The 13,421-nt window shown below is 54.5% G+C and overlaps 1 protein-coding gene across 3 annotated transcripts in view; it reads left to right on the plus strand.

Moving 5' to 3' along the window:
• Positions 1-426: 426 nt before the first annotated feature.
• The window catches only part of HCN2 (hyperpolarization activated cyclic nucleotide gated potassium and sodium channel 2), a 57,619-nt gene continuing 44,624 nt past the window's right edge, over positions 427-13,421 (plus strand). The window contains exons 1-3 of one of the 3 annotated variants that reach the window (XM_038384446.2): positions 437-625; positions 10,441-10,566; positions 12,099-12,335. In XM_038384446.2, coding sequence (XP_038240374.2) covers positions 480-625; positions 10,441-10,566; positions 12,099-12,335 — 509 coding nt within the window. In that variant the 5' untranslated portion in view covers positions 437-479. Of the gene's footprint in view, positions 626-10,440; positions 10,567-12,098; positions 12,336-13,421 lie in introns of all 3 variants that reach the window. The other 2 variants (XM_043502402.1, XM_038384449.2) reach the window with 2 other exon arrangements.

Below are 13,421 nucleotides of genomic sequence, written 5' to 3' on the forward strand. Positions count from 1 at the left end.
TCTGCCAACAATGACCAATACCATGTGCTTCAGAGGGAATGAACAGCACAGGGAATCACCAAGTGATCCATCTCCTGTCACCCATTCCCAGCTTCTGGCAAATTGTAAACCCCAAATATGCTCAAAATAATTCTAAAATCTGCTTTGTATTTTTTTCTGATCACCAATTGGGTATAACCACACAGGCAATGTAACTAGTTCAGTGGTTTGCAAACTTTTTGAGCTGAGATGAGCTGCCCCTCTGAGTTCCAATTTTGGGTTGCACCCCTCCCCCAAGCCAGACAGACATAGACACATGCAGAGGTAGGCTTGATAGCCTACTCATAAAGCTAGGAGAGACGTTAGCACATCTTGAATTAAACTACCTACACCTGGAAGTCTCAAATGCACAGCTACTTACCAATGGCACAGCCCAGGCTTCCTCAGCAGCCAGCTGCTTCTACCTTGCAATCAGCCTGCCCCACTAAGGCAGGACCAATATGTGCCCCTCTTCCCCTTCCCCCTTGGATTTTCAGAGTGCCAGGGTCTCTGAGGGCAGAGCCAGCGCTGGGCAAGGTGGCTGCTGGGAGTGGAAATCGGCATGGCAGATATTGATGCTGACCCCCAGGCTGGATGGCCCACTGAGGTGAGTCAGGGGTGGAGATGGTGCTTCCTCTCCACCTCCTGTGGGGACTGGCCCAGGTTCCGCTGCACTGGCATAAGCTACCTGGTGTCACCATCCCCCCCCCCCCGTCCCATGAACATTCCTCCATGCCCCCCTCCCAGAGGGGTGCACCTCACAGCCTGGGTTACCCCTGTCCTCTCTCGGAGTTTCTCAGCTTCAGAGGACCTTGGATCTGTTCAGGGTTGCCCTCTTTGTGCTCTGGGCTGACTTACCTTTCGCTCTGGGCTTTGCTCCCTCCTTAAGGCCGTAACGAGCTGTGCTCAGTGAGGTCGTCTTCCGGTTGCAAGCGACAAGTTTCAATGTTTTAGCACCGCCCTGAGGTCTGTGTCCGCTTCAGATAAACCAGACTGAAGGTGAAATCTAGATCCCGTGGAAGTCCATGGGGAGTTTGCCATTGGCTTAAGTGGAGCCAGGATGTCACCATCAAGCTCTGGGCAGCTCTGGCCTCTCACAGCTGTGGGTGGAAGCTTGGAACCTCTTAGCCCTTTCTACAATAGGATGCCAGGGCTCCGGCTGTATCTCTGAAGGGTCTTTCTTCAGCCACTCGGAGACATTGACAAAGTTTCTCTCTACCTGATGGCGTTAGTATGATTTGAAAGGCCTGATGCCTGGAATGTCCCTTGTCCCAGTGTGTCTGGCCTCTCTTTGATGGCTGCTGCAGTGCAATCTCTGGTTGTGCTGACACTGGGGGGGCAGAGGGCTCTTTTCAGATCATTGGGACCATTTTAGGGAAGGCGGTTGGCCTTGCAGCTGAGGAGCTGGGCTGGGAGTCAGGTCTGATTGCCATGGGGGCAATGGTTCCTTCCCCAAACTGTGCACTGGGGGGTTTGAAAGGAGGAGCAGTGGTCAGGAACTCAGTTGTGCTGCTGATGGGAGAGATGGTGACCCCAGCAGCCCGGTACCCCCTAGCACCAGCGCGGGGCATTGGAGACTTGACCCCCATCCAAGTCTAGCTTGGGGGAACTAAAGGGATGGCAGTACAAGATGGTGTGGTTACAAGGAATATCACCCACCCACCCTTACTCAGTGGGGTCTGGAGTGCGAATCTGAATGTCTAACCGTCTGTGGTGCCACATGCTGGGCAGCAGAGGGCACTGCTCTCCTGCAGATGCTGGGCAAAGGAAAATGATCGAGTAGCTTCTGTTGTGTCTCCTGGATCTCACCCAGCCCTTGGGCTCCTGCAGCGGCCGGACCAACAGCCGGACTTGTGGGAGCTGCCCCTCTTCATGCTCTACTCAAGTCTGTCGCCAGGACCTCGGGCAAAGGAAGAGGCTGCCAGTCAGTCCCCTGTTATCTTTGCCTTTAGCTCATCCAAGCATTTCTTGGAGCTGTTCGGTGCTTGGCACCCTGCGGCTGCCAGCCAGCCCAGCCTCACAACCCCACAGGTGGCAAAGCAGTATCGCCCCCATTTTACAGGTGGGGAAACTGAGGCATGGAGCGGGGACACAACTTACCCCAGGTCACGTTGTGCTAGAGATGTGGAGTTCAGGCCTCCCATGGCTGTGCTCAGAGCGCTAGGCCAGGCTGTGTCTGTTCATAGTTCAAGACTCTGTTTAGAGGCACCGATTTTTTTCCCCCCCTCGCCTTCTTCTGCCCCTCCCCTCCCCCACTTATGCTGAGACCTGCAAACACTCAGGCAAGCCTGGAGCGCTCATCATCGCTCCAGTGTCTCTGATACTTCTCTGTGAAACTCCGATGTGCTTTCGGACAATTCCATCCCAGCCACAAGCCCCACCAATGTCCCCTCTGCTGGTCTCTACTTAAGTGTGGAAGCGGGATTGGGCCCCTATCTTCTGCGTCACGTGCATTTGTACTGGGCCTTCATCCCCTCTGTCCTCCTCCTCCTCTTCTTTTCTCCATTTCCTGCTCTGCAGCCCCCGCCTGCCCTCTGTCTATTCCACCAGCAGCAAGCCTGGATCCTGCAAAGGGCCTAAATAGGGAAACAATAAGCAGATATTTATAACACAGGTTTCAGGTTCAGCCTGCGGAGCTGGGAGGCAAGAGAAACCACCTTGCACTCAGGGCTGCTCCGTCAGCCCCTGACTGGTTTTTAAAATAGAAGAACTGAGTCCATTTAGATTGGCTGCAGTTTTGCTTGCAGCCCAGAAGAGAGAAAAGATCAGGAGAGAAATAGCCCGGGTTGGAAGGAGGGTTCCTACAAGCTAATGACTGTTCCTCTTGGAAGTTGCTTCCACTCCCAAGTACAGAGGTAAAGTGAAAGGGACAGAAATATCTCCAAGAGGCCAGGAAACAGTCTTGGGTGTGGTGGTGCGTCGCGCACTCCAACTGATGCCATCTGTGCAGAGCTTGGCAGAAAATGCAAGCACATGCTCACGAGGCAACCGGCTAACAATGGGGCTGGTTTCTTTCCATTAAGAACTCTGCTCCTTCCAACGTGAGGTGCCATTTTTGCAGCAGAAAGGCAGTGTGGAGCAAGGGAGCGGGCGCTGGCCTGGCCTCTTTTATGGCCCTGTTGTTTGACTTTGGGCAAGTCACTTCTCTGCAACTCTACTTTCCCCTCTCCCCCCCCATGTCTGTCTTGCCAAGGCTGCTTAGCACAGGAGGTGTCTCCCACTGCGGGGCTCTGCTCTCAGCTGAGGCCTCTGTCCCTGTAGTAATGGAAATAGTAAAACTCTGAAAGTTTAACTCTATAAATGCTTCATCATCCAGAGAGACATTGTCATCACCCAGCCTTCCCCATCCAGAGATAGCAAAGCACTTCACAAAAGGTCATGTCATCAGCCGCATGGTACAGGTGGGGAAACTGAGGCACAGAAGCAGGAGGGTGTGACTTGCCCAAGGTCCCCCAGTGAGTCAGTGGCAGAGGCAGGACTAGGACGTCTTCATTGACTCTGAAGTCCAGGATCCAAGTTCCCCCACCTCGTGTTCTCATTTCCACCTGTGTAGGATGGTCCCAACACAGGATTCTTCTGCTGCATCAGTGGTAACGTTTCCTGCCGGAGTAACTGACACAAGGTGCAGGGTGACTCAGTCTCTCAGTGCTGACCTTATTGCTATAACAAGGGGGCTAGATCCTCTGCATAGCCCCATGGACATCCAGGAGGGGATTTGTATCATGCTTATACCAGATCCAGCTTAGGAAGGTGCAGACTGGGCCGGAACTCTTAACTTGCTAAAGATCTTCTGAAAAGTCCTACCAGGTAACTGACATGAACTTCATGCTAGGCCTTCTGTATGCACACAGCACCAAAGCAGGCTAGGTATCTTGGTTTGGACCCCTGTGGTCCCCAGGCATCCCCCCCGCACGCTGCCTAATCTTGTGCTGTTCCAGCCCTCTTGTTATGGAGGTGCAAGTAGTGCCTCCCGCCTTGTCTGCCCTTTATGCTAACATGTGACGTGCCCAGGAGAGAGCCATATGAGGACACAGAGGACCCAGCAGACAGCTCAGCATAATGAAAGCTCTGCTGCAAAATGCTGTTGGCACAGTGTGTGTGTGTGTGTGTGTGTGTGTGTGTGTGTAAGGAGGGTTAGATCAGCCAGATTTGCCTCTATAACTGTTGCTACGCTCTGTGCGGGCAGTGGGGAACTGGGGTTAGATCTGCCAGCTTTCTCCTTTGTAACAGGCATAAGGAGGGGAGAGAAATCTCCCGAGGTCCAGGCAGTGCTGGAAGGGACAGGATAAAGCCAACAGGCTGTTAGATCGGGTCAGTAATTTGGACGCTCCTGGGGTGGGGCAGAGTGGAATTCTTCTGCATGCATTGTTGGGGGGACCCAAGCGGTGGATTCAAAGGGACCTGGCTTTGATATGGGCACTTGATGTAGATCCCAGGAAGCAGGGGGGAAGCAGCCAGCACTAGAGTTCATGGAACCAAGAAAGGAGCAAGTGGCACTCGGGGCCCGCTTCAAGGAGGATGAACATTGCATCCCTCTGCAGTGTTGATGCAGGTAATGGCGAGAGATAGGCTGGACTAGCGATTAGGGCACTGTTTCCCCATCTGTACAATAGCTCTGCTCACAAACCCATACAAGAGTGAGAGGGGCTCAGACACCCACCAATGGGTATTTGAAGATCCCCTGCACTAGAAGTCTCTCTGCTCATACCACCAGCAGCTGGTCCCGGTTCCACTACCAGCTCAGCTGTGCCATGGCCTATTGCTGTAGTATCAGCCCTAGGGGAAACTGACTCTGGTCCTTGCCCTCTCTCCCCGCAGCCTGCTCGAAACAGGCCTGACTGTACTGAGAGATGGGACCCTCTTGTCTCGCTCTGCAGGGAGTTCCTGGCATGATGCGGGAGAATGAGTCTCTCCTCCCATAGGATGGGCTGGGGCTTGCACCTTCTCGTGAGCAGGAAGCTGTGCTTAGATGCAGAGTCAGCTAGGGGAGAGCGGTGACAGCTCCCTTTCCTTCCCCATGCTACACGCAGCCAGTCCCTTCTTTCCTGCTCTTTTCTCAGGGAGCTGCTGTTGCTGGTGGATCTAACGCTGAAAAGTTCTGATTTCCGCTGGAGGGAGCGGAACAAAGAATCATTGCAAGCCCAACTTTCCCCACGGCTTCAGATGGTCATCAGCAAACAGGACACTCTCTCTCTGGTACCTATACTGCAGTAATGCCCAGAGACCTCAGTCTGGACAAGAGCCCACTTTTGCTGGGTGTTGTGCAGACACAGACCCAGTCCCGAGGAGGCTATAGTTTAAGATCAGATGCAACAAGTGACTGTGTCCAAAAAATTGGAAGGAAACGGGGCAGGAGGAGATGAGGCAGTTACACAGGCTCCTAGTCAGCTGTGAATCTGTGCCCAGAAGACCAGCCAGGCTGGCAGTGTCAGGGGATGGGCTGAGAGACTGAGTGTGTCTCCTCTCGGGAACACGTGTGAATCTTTTTCCTCTTTTGTGCATCTGCGCACACTCTTCTCTGTGCTCTTACCTGCCAAAAGAAGCTTGCATGTAGTACATTGTTCAGCCATTAGATGTCTCTGGGTGCTGTGTAGAATTCCAGACAATGGTCCCTGGTACACAAGGGAGACAAAGCTGGCACTCAAGCTGTGTGGAAGCCTGTTTGTGGTTTTCTTTAATAAATGCCTCCTGTTTTTCCACATACCATGACACCGCCCACTTCCCCACCACTCCCCCACCCAGGCACATCAGTCTATGGTACTTAGATGACCCCATCAGCATGGTGATGCACTGAGCATCTCACAACACTCCTGTGAGGTACAGCAGGGCTATGATCCCCATTTTATAGATGAGAAACTGAGGCACAGACTGAATGACTTGCCCCAGATCAAACAGAGCAGAAAAATGAACCGAGAAGTCCCAGGGTAGTGCCCTAACCTCTGGACCATCCTTCCTCACACTCACTCAGTCTCCTGCCTTTCCTTCTCCTTTATCCTGGAGGGCTCTCATTAAGGCAGCTCTCTCTTTTTGCCTGTCACCTTGCTGTCTAACCTGCCCCCTCCTCACCTGGTCTGTCTCTGGATAGGTCAGATGATTCCAAACCCCTCCAGATTGCCACATGCAGCAACAGGAAGTTTTGCTACTGTGCAAACTACCTCAACAAGGGCTGTCTGCAGTGAATGATCCTTTGTGAATCTCTTTGCGAGACAAACACCTTGGTCCACAAGCCACCACTGGCACTAGGGGCTGAGCACATAGGGGCTCTTGGCTGGCTATTGTCTTGTGACACACACACACACACACACACACACACACACAGAGCTATCTGCAGCTGCCAGAAAGAACTACTGACCCCAAAAGTCTCCATAAAATCCAATCACCTTCAGGGTCTCCTCCCCCCTTCTCCATCTCACACACACCAGATGGCTAATGAGGTGAAGGCTGAGTTCAAGTCCGAAAGATTCTTCCCAGTGCAGCATTAAGCCTTGGATGGCTTTCTCTGCGCGGTGTGTCCTGCTATCTGGTTTGCTTTGGCTGTCTGTCCCTGGAATGTATTTGTTGGCAGGTCTGATAATGAGCCTGTAAACAAAGGATGCTGCTGGCACATGTGAGCCCTGTATGTGTGATGGAGATGCAACCTGCTGCTCGCGTATGTGTGTTTTATCCTTGTGTATGTGGTGCAGGTAGTAGACTGGTGTGTGAGAGAGGGGGGGAGTCATGCAAGTTGCAGTGGGTGTGTCTGTGTGTAGAGCTGTGGGGGGGTAACACTGGCTGTAGCATATGGTGAATGTATATGTGTGTAGAAGGGGTGATGCATGGGGGATGAGTGTAGTGGGGTGATGTAGGGTGTAGCATTTGGTTGGTTGTAGTGGGGTGATGCAGGGTGTAGCATGGGAGGGTGGCTGTAGTGGGGTGATGCAGGGTGTAGGAAGGGGCTCTATGCATGAGCATGCATTTAGGCTCATGCCTGGTGCTGCGTGTAACTATGTCACACACAGATACAGGGAGCAGTGTAAAATATGAGGGGGTAGGGGGTGTATGACAGGTTGGCTGAATCTCTCCTTGCCATGCAGGTGGCAGCGTGAGCATGAAATGCAGCTTGTCCCAGATTCACAGGATCAGTGCTACAGCCCCAGCTTTGGAACAGTCTTCAGTGGGCCAGACACCCAAAGAATGTCCCTCTTCCTCCAGGGTAAGCCATGCGGCTTCACCACCTCCTTGGACTGGACCCCTGGGCCTTCAGCGCCCCTGCTTCACGCTGTGAGCTCCGTTCAGCCAGTCCAACTGAGACAGATTTGTCCACTCGTCAGGGATTAAAGCAGCTCATCCAGCATTTGCAGCGACGCTCACGCGGGTTTGCTAATCACCTGGAACCCAGCATAGGAAGTCATTAGGATAGCCCAGAGAACTGAAGGTTAAAGCATAATCCATTCTGGTTGGCCCAGAGGCCAGCCAAGGTGTAGTGAACGCCCTGGTTCCATCTCTGTCCATCTGACCTTCATCAGACTCCAGGGACAGCCCTGGTTTCTTCCAGAAATCAGATCTTATCCCCCACCTCACACCTGCCAGTCCTTTGATCTCGCTTCCCTAAGGAGAGGTGGAGAAATCCATCTCCCTCTGGGGCCTTGGTTGCTAGGTGCCAATGTCCCAGCATTTGGGTTTGCCACTGTCTTCTTAGATACTCCATTGATATGGAGACTAAGGCCCAGGGAGCTAGGTGACCCCCATACCTATGTCTTCTAGCCTTTCCTGAGAGCAAACAGTCCCCTGCCACCCCCTGGGTAACAATGCTGCCCACAGGGGAAACTGAGACACACACAGGACTCACAAAACTATTCCCACTTTGTCACACAGATTCCAGTCTGGTTTTGTGTTTCTGTGTGATGCAAGGGCCAGGCAGGCTGGTGTCTAGGTCTCACTGTGATGGGTGAGCTAGCAATGCCCTGAGATACCTGCCCATGTGGTACTGGGCTCCTGCTTTGTGTCAGTCATTTTCAGCCTTCCCTGTCCAGCAGTGGCAGGTCCCTAGGGCTTCTCACACGCTGCCACTACTTGGCTTGTTTTCTCTTGGCTGATGGACTCCTGAGCTTCCATGCCTGGGCCTCTATCCCAGGAGAGGAGCTGAAATTCCCCACGGCTCTGTCCAGACCTCTCGGAAACTCAGACTCTTTCCACAAACGAAACCCAAATTGGGAGGCTGAGTGAATATGAGTCTGATTCCCAGTTACTCCTGCACTTGGGGAGCAAGGATGGGGTGGGGGCAGTTTAAAGTATCTTTAAGCCACCTTTGTTCTTCCCTTATTAAGGGGCTGTTCAGAAACCTGCCCTGCCCCCAGTCTAAATGAGAGTCACCGCAGGGCTGCTGTAACTTGCGGTCTGCTTCCCTTGCCTCTCTGTGGGTTCTGGGAAGTGGAGAATACCTGCAGGGAAGTGCATGCTTTGGTCATGCCCCTGGGGCGCTCGCTCCACCAGGGACTGAGAGCAGGGCCAGTGTAGATCCCTTGTGCTTGTTCTGCATCAACTGGGGAGGCCGTTTCCACCCACTTCAAGGCCATGGGCTTAGTGTAATCATGCCTATTGTTTCCTACCCAACCTGCAGTCTAAATCGGTGTAATCACAGGGCTGCTCTAACCTATACTCTGCTTTCTTCGCCTCCCTATGGCTAGCAAGAACTTGGAGTCTTTCAGATGAGATGTAAAAACTAAAGTCCTGACCACCTGAATCTATTCTGGATCCTGCCTACTGAAAATTAGACAGGCCCATCCAATCTTCAGAGTGTTCAGAATCAGGCTCTGGCTCTGCATATTCCAGCTGGATCCCCTGATCTCTAACTCCCCACCACCACCACTGCAGTTTCAAGCAGACAGTATTTTTCTTTCTTCCTTGTTCTAATTTGCAGTGGGAGGCTGTGCTAGTCAATTGCTGCATCCCACCATGGAAGCGGCTGTATTTCAATGGTGGGGGTGAGGCAATTCCTGTGTATGCTCTAAAATGCTTTGACTGTTTACTATTGGTGAGACTAAGGTGTGTCAACCCAGAAGTAATTCTGTAACAAACAAATGAGGAGACTAGAGCATTCAGGAAATGTACAGTCCATGTATATATCATGATCTATCCAGTTTGACTCCTCACCCTGCCTATTCCTGCCTATCCAGAGAAAAGGAAAATTGGCCAACTAGTTTTTAAAACGTCTGCAACCCTTTAAGGAATGTTTACACATTGCGCCACAAAGAAAGCTATTAATCTCCATTCCCTTCCAACCCAGGTCAGGTTGGGAATCTGCAGTGGAAGGTTGGTCTGTCAATTTCAGGGCTGTGAGATCAGGAGTACTACCTACAGTCAAATTCCCCCAGGAGTTATAAAGTGGATGATTAATGCCCATAGTTCTGTGTTCAACCCCAAAATGGCTGCAATCCTCCATTAAAATGCATTTTTCTTCTGAACTGGATCCACTTATTACACATGCAAAGATGGGCAAAGAATTCATATAAAACACCAGGTGTGGGAAGACGAAATCTTTCCACAGTGTCACCTTTTCCCCAAGTCTTAGCTGGTTCCCAGGCAAGGCCAATGGTGCTCTGATTAACTCTGTGTAGCAGAGCAGCATCAACCAGTGCCTCAGGATCTGCAAATGGTTTCCATTATGAAACCTGGGTTTCATGGATCAGGGTCTCAACTGCAAAAATGGATGTGATGGTGAATGAAGTCCCAGCCCCCAGCCGATTTGGCTGGTTTTAAGTAATCGAGGGTGCCAAACAAAGGGAAGGTCAATATCGGGTGTGTCTGTCTATGGAAGTGTGGACCGTATGGGCTCCCTGTTTGTGTGTCTGTCAGAGTGGGTTAGTTTCTTAGCGTGAAATGGCTGCTAATCCTGTTGGCCCTGCAGAGCAGAGGAAGAGGGGGCAGTGGACAGTGCACTGCATTATTATACAGGACTCTTGGGCTGTCACAAACTGCCTGGGTGACCATGGGCAAGTCATTTCCATTTCCTGCTCTGTGCCTCAGTTTCCCCAACTGTAAAATGGGGAGCATGATGCTGACCACCTTTGTAAAGTGCTTTGAGATGACAGACTAACCCTTTATCAGGGCTGAAAAATGTTGTTTTTTGCTTCATGCACCATCAAGAAAACTTGTCACCTGAATTCTGGCTGAATCTTCTGTTCCTCATGGCAGTGACAACAACCACTGCAGAGTCTCCAGTTTCCAGGCTGAGTTTGCAGGGTGTAAAGTTAATTTATGGTTGATAAATGGAGGAAAATTGGTCCAGAACAGCCTGGAGAAAGCCTACTGTGTGGGACTCCCACAGCATGGTGTTTGGAGAGTCATTTTTATAACTTTCTGGGCCTGTGAATTTCAAAAGTGGGTCTGGGTTTTGGTTTGAAATGGCAAAGTTAAGAAGATGTCAACTCTTTGCCAATTCAGTGACCTGCCCTGGGAGCCTGTGGCAGAGCCAGGAACTGAATCCAGATTTTCTGCATCCCAGTCCAGTGTTTTAGCTGCAAGACCAGATAGGATGCTACTACTCATGCAGAGTAAGGACATTTCCCTGTAAGTACTTTGCCTCTGAATGCTTCCATCACCTAGACACTGGGCACAGCATGCACGGCCTCCAGCCCCTGCAGTTCCTCCTGCCAGGCCTCCTGTATGGCCATGAGGTAGCTGTTGTTTTAAACAAACATTAAGGAGAGAAAATCAAACACAGTCGCTGGGAGAATGGGCCAAGACTAATGCACTTTGGGGAGGCACAGACAGTAATTCCCTAATCCCACAGCCTGCTCCTGAGACCCTTGCAACTTGTACCAGGTGTGTGTGGTGGTCATCCTTAGCACCCCCGGACTTGGCCATCCTGGGCTCTGACACTGACAGCATTCGAGGCCTCCATGGGTTTGGGACTCACGCACAACACCTCAGCGGTTTGCTGGGGGCGGGGAGGGGGCTGCAGTGCATTGCTAAGACCCGGCAGCAAGATGGGACGGCAGGGGGGACTGAATTCTTTTTCCCTGTGGAACTTCTACCTCTTGCATTTCACTCTTCTATCCCCTCTGCCCATTCCTCCTGTCTTGCCTTATTCTTCCCCGGCCCTCATTTCACTGCTGCGTGCTTTTTATCCTCCCGGGGCCCTCCTCTCTCTCCTTTCTTTCTCCCTCCAGCATTCCTTTTCTCCTTGCCTTTCTTTCCACCTGCCACCCCGCTCCACTTGATTTCCCTTTCTCGTGTCTCTGTCCCTCTCTCGGTTCCTTTCTTCAGTCTGATCCCTCTCCCTATCCCCTTGTCTTACCCCTTCTCCTGCCTTATCCTACCCCACCCTGTTCTTCACTCCTGCCTTCTTCTCCTTGTCTCTGCCTCCTGCCCCCTTTTCTCCACCCCCTCTTCTCCATCCCTCTTGCCTCCTCGTCTCTCTCTCCCCATCCTTCCTGCCTCCTTCCCCCTCTTCTCCTCCTCTCTCTCCCCCCATCCCTCCTGCCTCCTTTCCCCTCTTCTCTCCTCCTTTCCCCTCTTCTCCTCCTCTCTCTCCCCCCATCCCTCCTGCCTCCTTCCCCCTCTTCTCTCCTCCTTTCCCCTCTTCTCCTCCTCTCTCTCTCCCCCCCATCCCTCCTGCCTCCTTTCCCCCTCTTTTCCTTGTCGCTTTGCCTCCTTCCCCGTCCTCTCCTCTTCTCCATCCCTCCTTCCCCCTCTTCTCCTCATCTCTCTCCATCCCTCCTGCCTCCTTCCCCTTATTCTCCTTGTCTCTCCCTCCTGCCTCCTTCCCCCTCTCTCTCCCCGCCCCTCTCCCCGCCCCCGGCCGGGCTGGGCTCGCCACTCGCCGGCTGCCGGCTGCGGCTCTCGGGCGGGCCGGGCGAGGGCGGCTGCAGCATGCGGACGGGCAGCGGCGGGGAGGCGGCGGCCGGCGGCGGGGCGCCGGGCCCGGAGGAGCGGCCGGCGGCCGGGGAGGAGCCGGGCCCGGGCGCCAAGCGCGGGCCGCCGCTGCGGGGCGGCAGCATGGGCGGGCGGGCCGGGAAGGGCTCCCCGAACGGGGAGTGCCGGCGCGGGGAGCCGGAGGCCGAGCCGCCCCGCGAGCCCAAGGTCTCCTTCTCCTGCAGCGGGGCCGAGACCGAGAGCGGCTCCCCCGGGGGGCCGGACGGGGCCGGCGGGGAGGAGGGCGGCGAGCCCCGCGGCAGCCAGGCGAGCTTCATGCAGCGCCAGTTCGGGGCCATGCTCCAGCCCGGGGTCAACAAGTTCTCGCTGCGGATGTTCGGCTCCCAGAAGGCGGTGGAGCGGGAGCAGGAGCGGGTCAAGTCGGCGGGGGCCTGGATCATCCACCCCTACAGCGACTTCAGGTACCGGACCCTGGGGGGGGGGCTGGATCACCCCTTCAGCGACCTCAAATACGGCGGGGGTAGAGGGGAGAGGCCGGGATGGGGAAGGAAGAGAGGAGCAGGGAGGCTGGGGGGGGGAGAGAGAGGGGCAAGGACCCCAGGTTGGGGGAGGGACTGGGACCATCCACCCCTACAGCGACTTCAGGTACCGGACCCTGGGGGGGGGCTGGATCACCCTTTCAGCGACCTCAAATACGGCGGGGGTAGAGGGGAGAGGCCGGGATGGGGAAGGAAGAGAGGAGCAGGGAGGCTGGGGGGGGAGAGAGAGGGGCAAGGACCCCAGGTTGGGGGAGGGACTGGGACCATCCACCCCTACAGCGACTTCAGGTACCGGACCCTGGGGGGGGGCTGGATCACCCTTTCAGCGACCTCAAATACGGCGGGGGTAGAGGGGAGAGGCTGGGATGGGGAAGGAAGAGAGGAGCAGGGAGGCGGGGGGGGGGGGAGAGAGAGGGGCAAGGACCCCAGGTTGGGGGAGGGACCGGGACCATCCACCCCGACAGTGACTTCTGGTACTAGCGGCCCAGGGCAGATGGAGATCCTGGGGGGGCAGGGAGCCTAGGCGTGCATAGGGGGGTGGAGGAAAGCGCAGGGGCAAGATCAACCTTTCAGTGACTTCAAATATGGGGGGAGGCTGGGGGGTGTTTCCTCCCCCATGTTGGGGGAGGAAACAGGACCACCCACCAATACAGCAACTTCAGGTTCTGGGGGAGCCAGAGGGGCAGGGGGACCTGGTTTATCTCCTTCCCCCCCCCCCGCCCCATCCCACTGATCAGCTCCTCCAGGGTGGGGAGGTGGCTGAGCACTGGGGGAGAGGCCAGGCCTGGCTGGGAGGCTGGGCGACACTTTGGTGAGAGGGCACCTTGAGCTGTGCCTGGAGAGTGGAGGGGCTGAGAGGAGCCCGGGGTCTGTTTTACACCTTCCCCTCCTGTCTGGTCTTGGGGGGGATGGGGGTCCCTGATCCCCCAGCTGAAGCAGCAGCAAGGGCCACACAGAGCCCCATCTGAGCGGGCACCAGGCCTCCGGCTTCCCTTGGGGACAGGGAGT

This window comes from Dermochelys coriacea, chromosome 25 (genome assembly GCF_009764565.3).
Source record: "Dermochelys coriacea isolate rDerCor1 chromosome 25, rDerCor1.pri.v4, whole genome shotgun sequence".
NCBI lineage: Eukaryota > Metazoa > Chordata > Testudines > Dermochelyidae > Dermochelys > Dermochelys coriacea.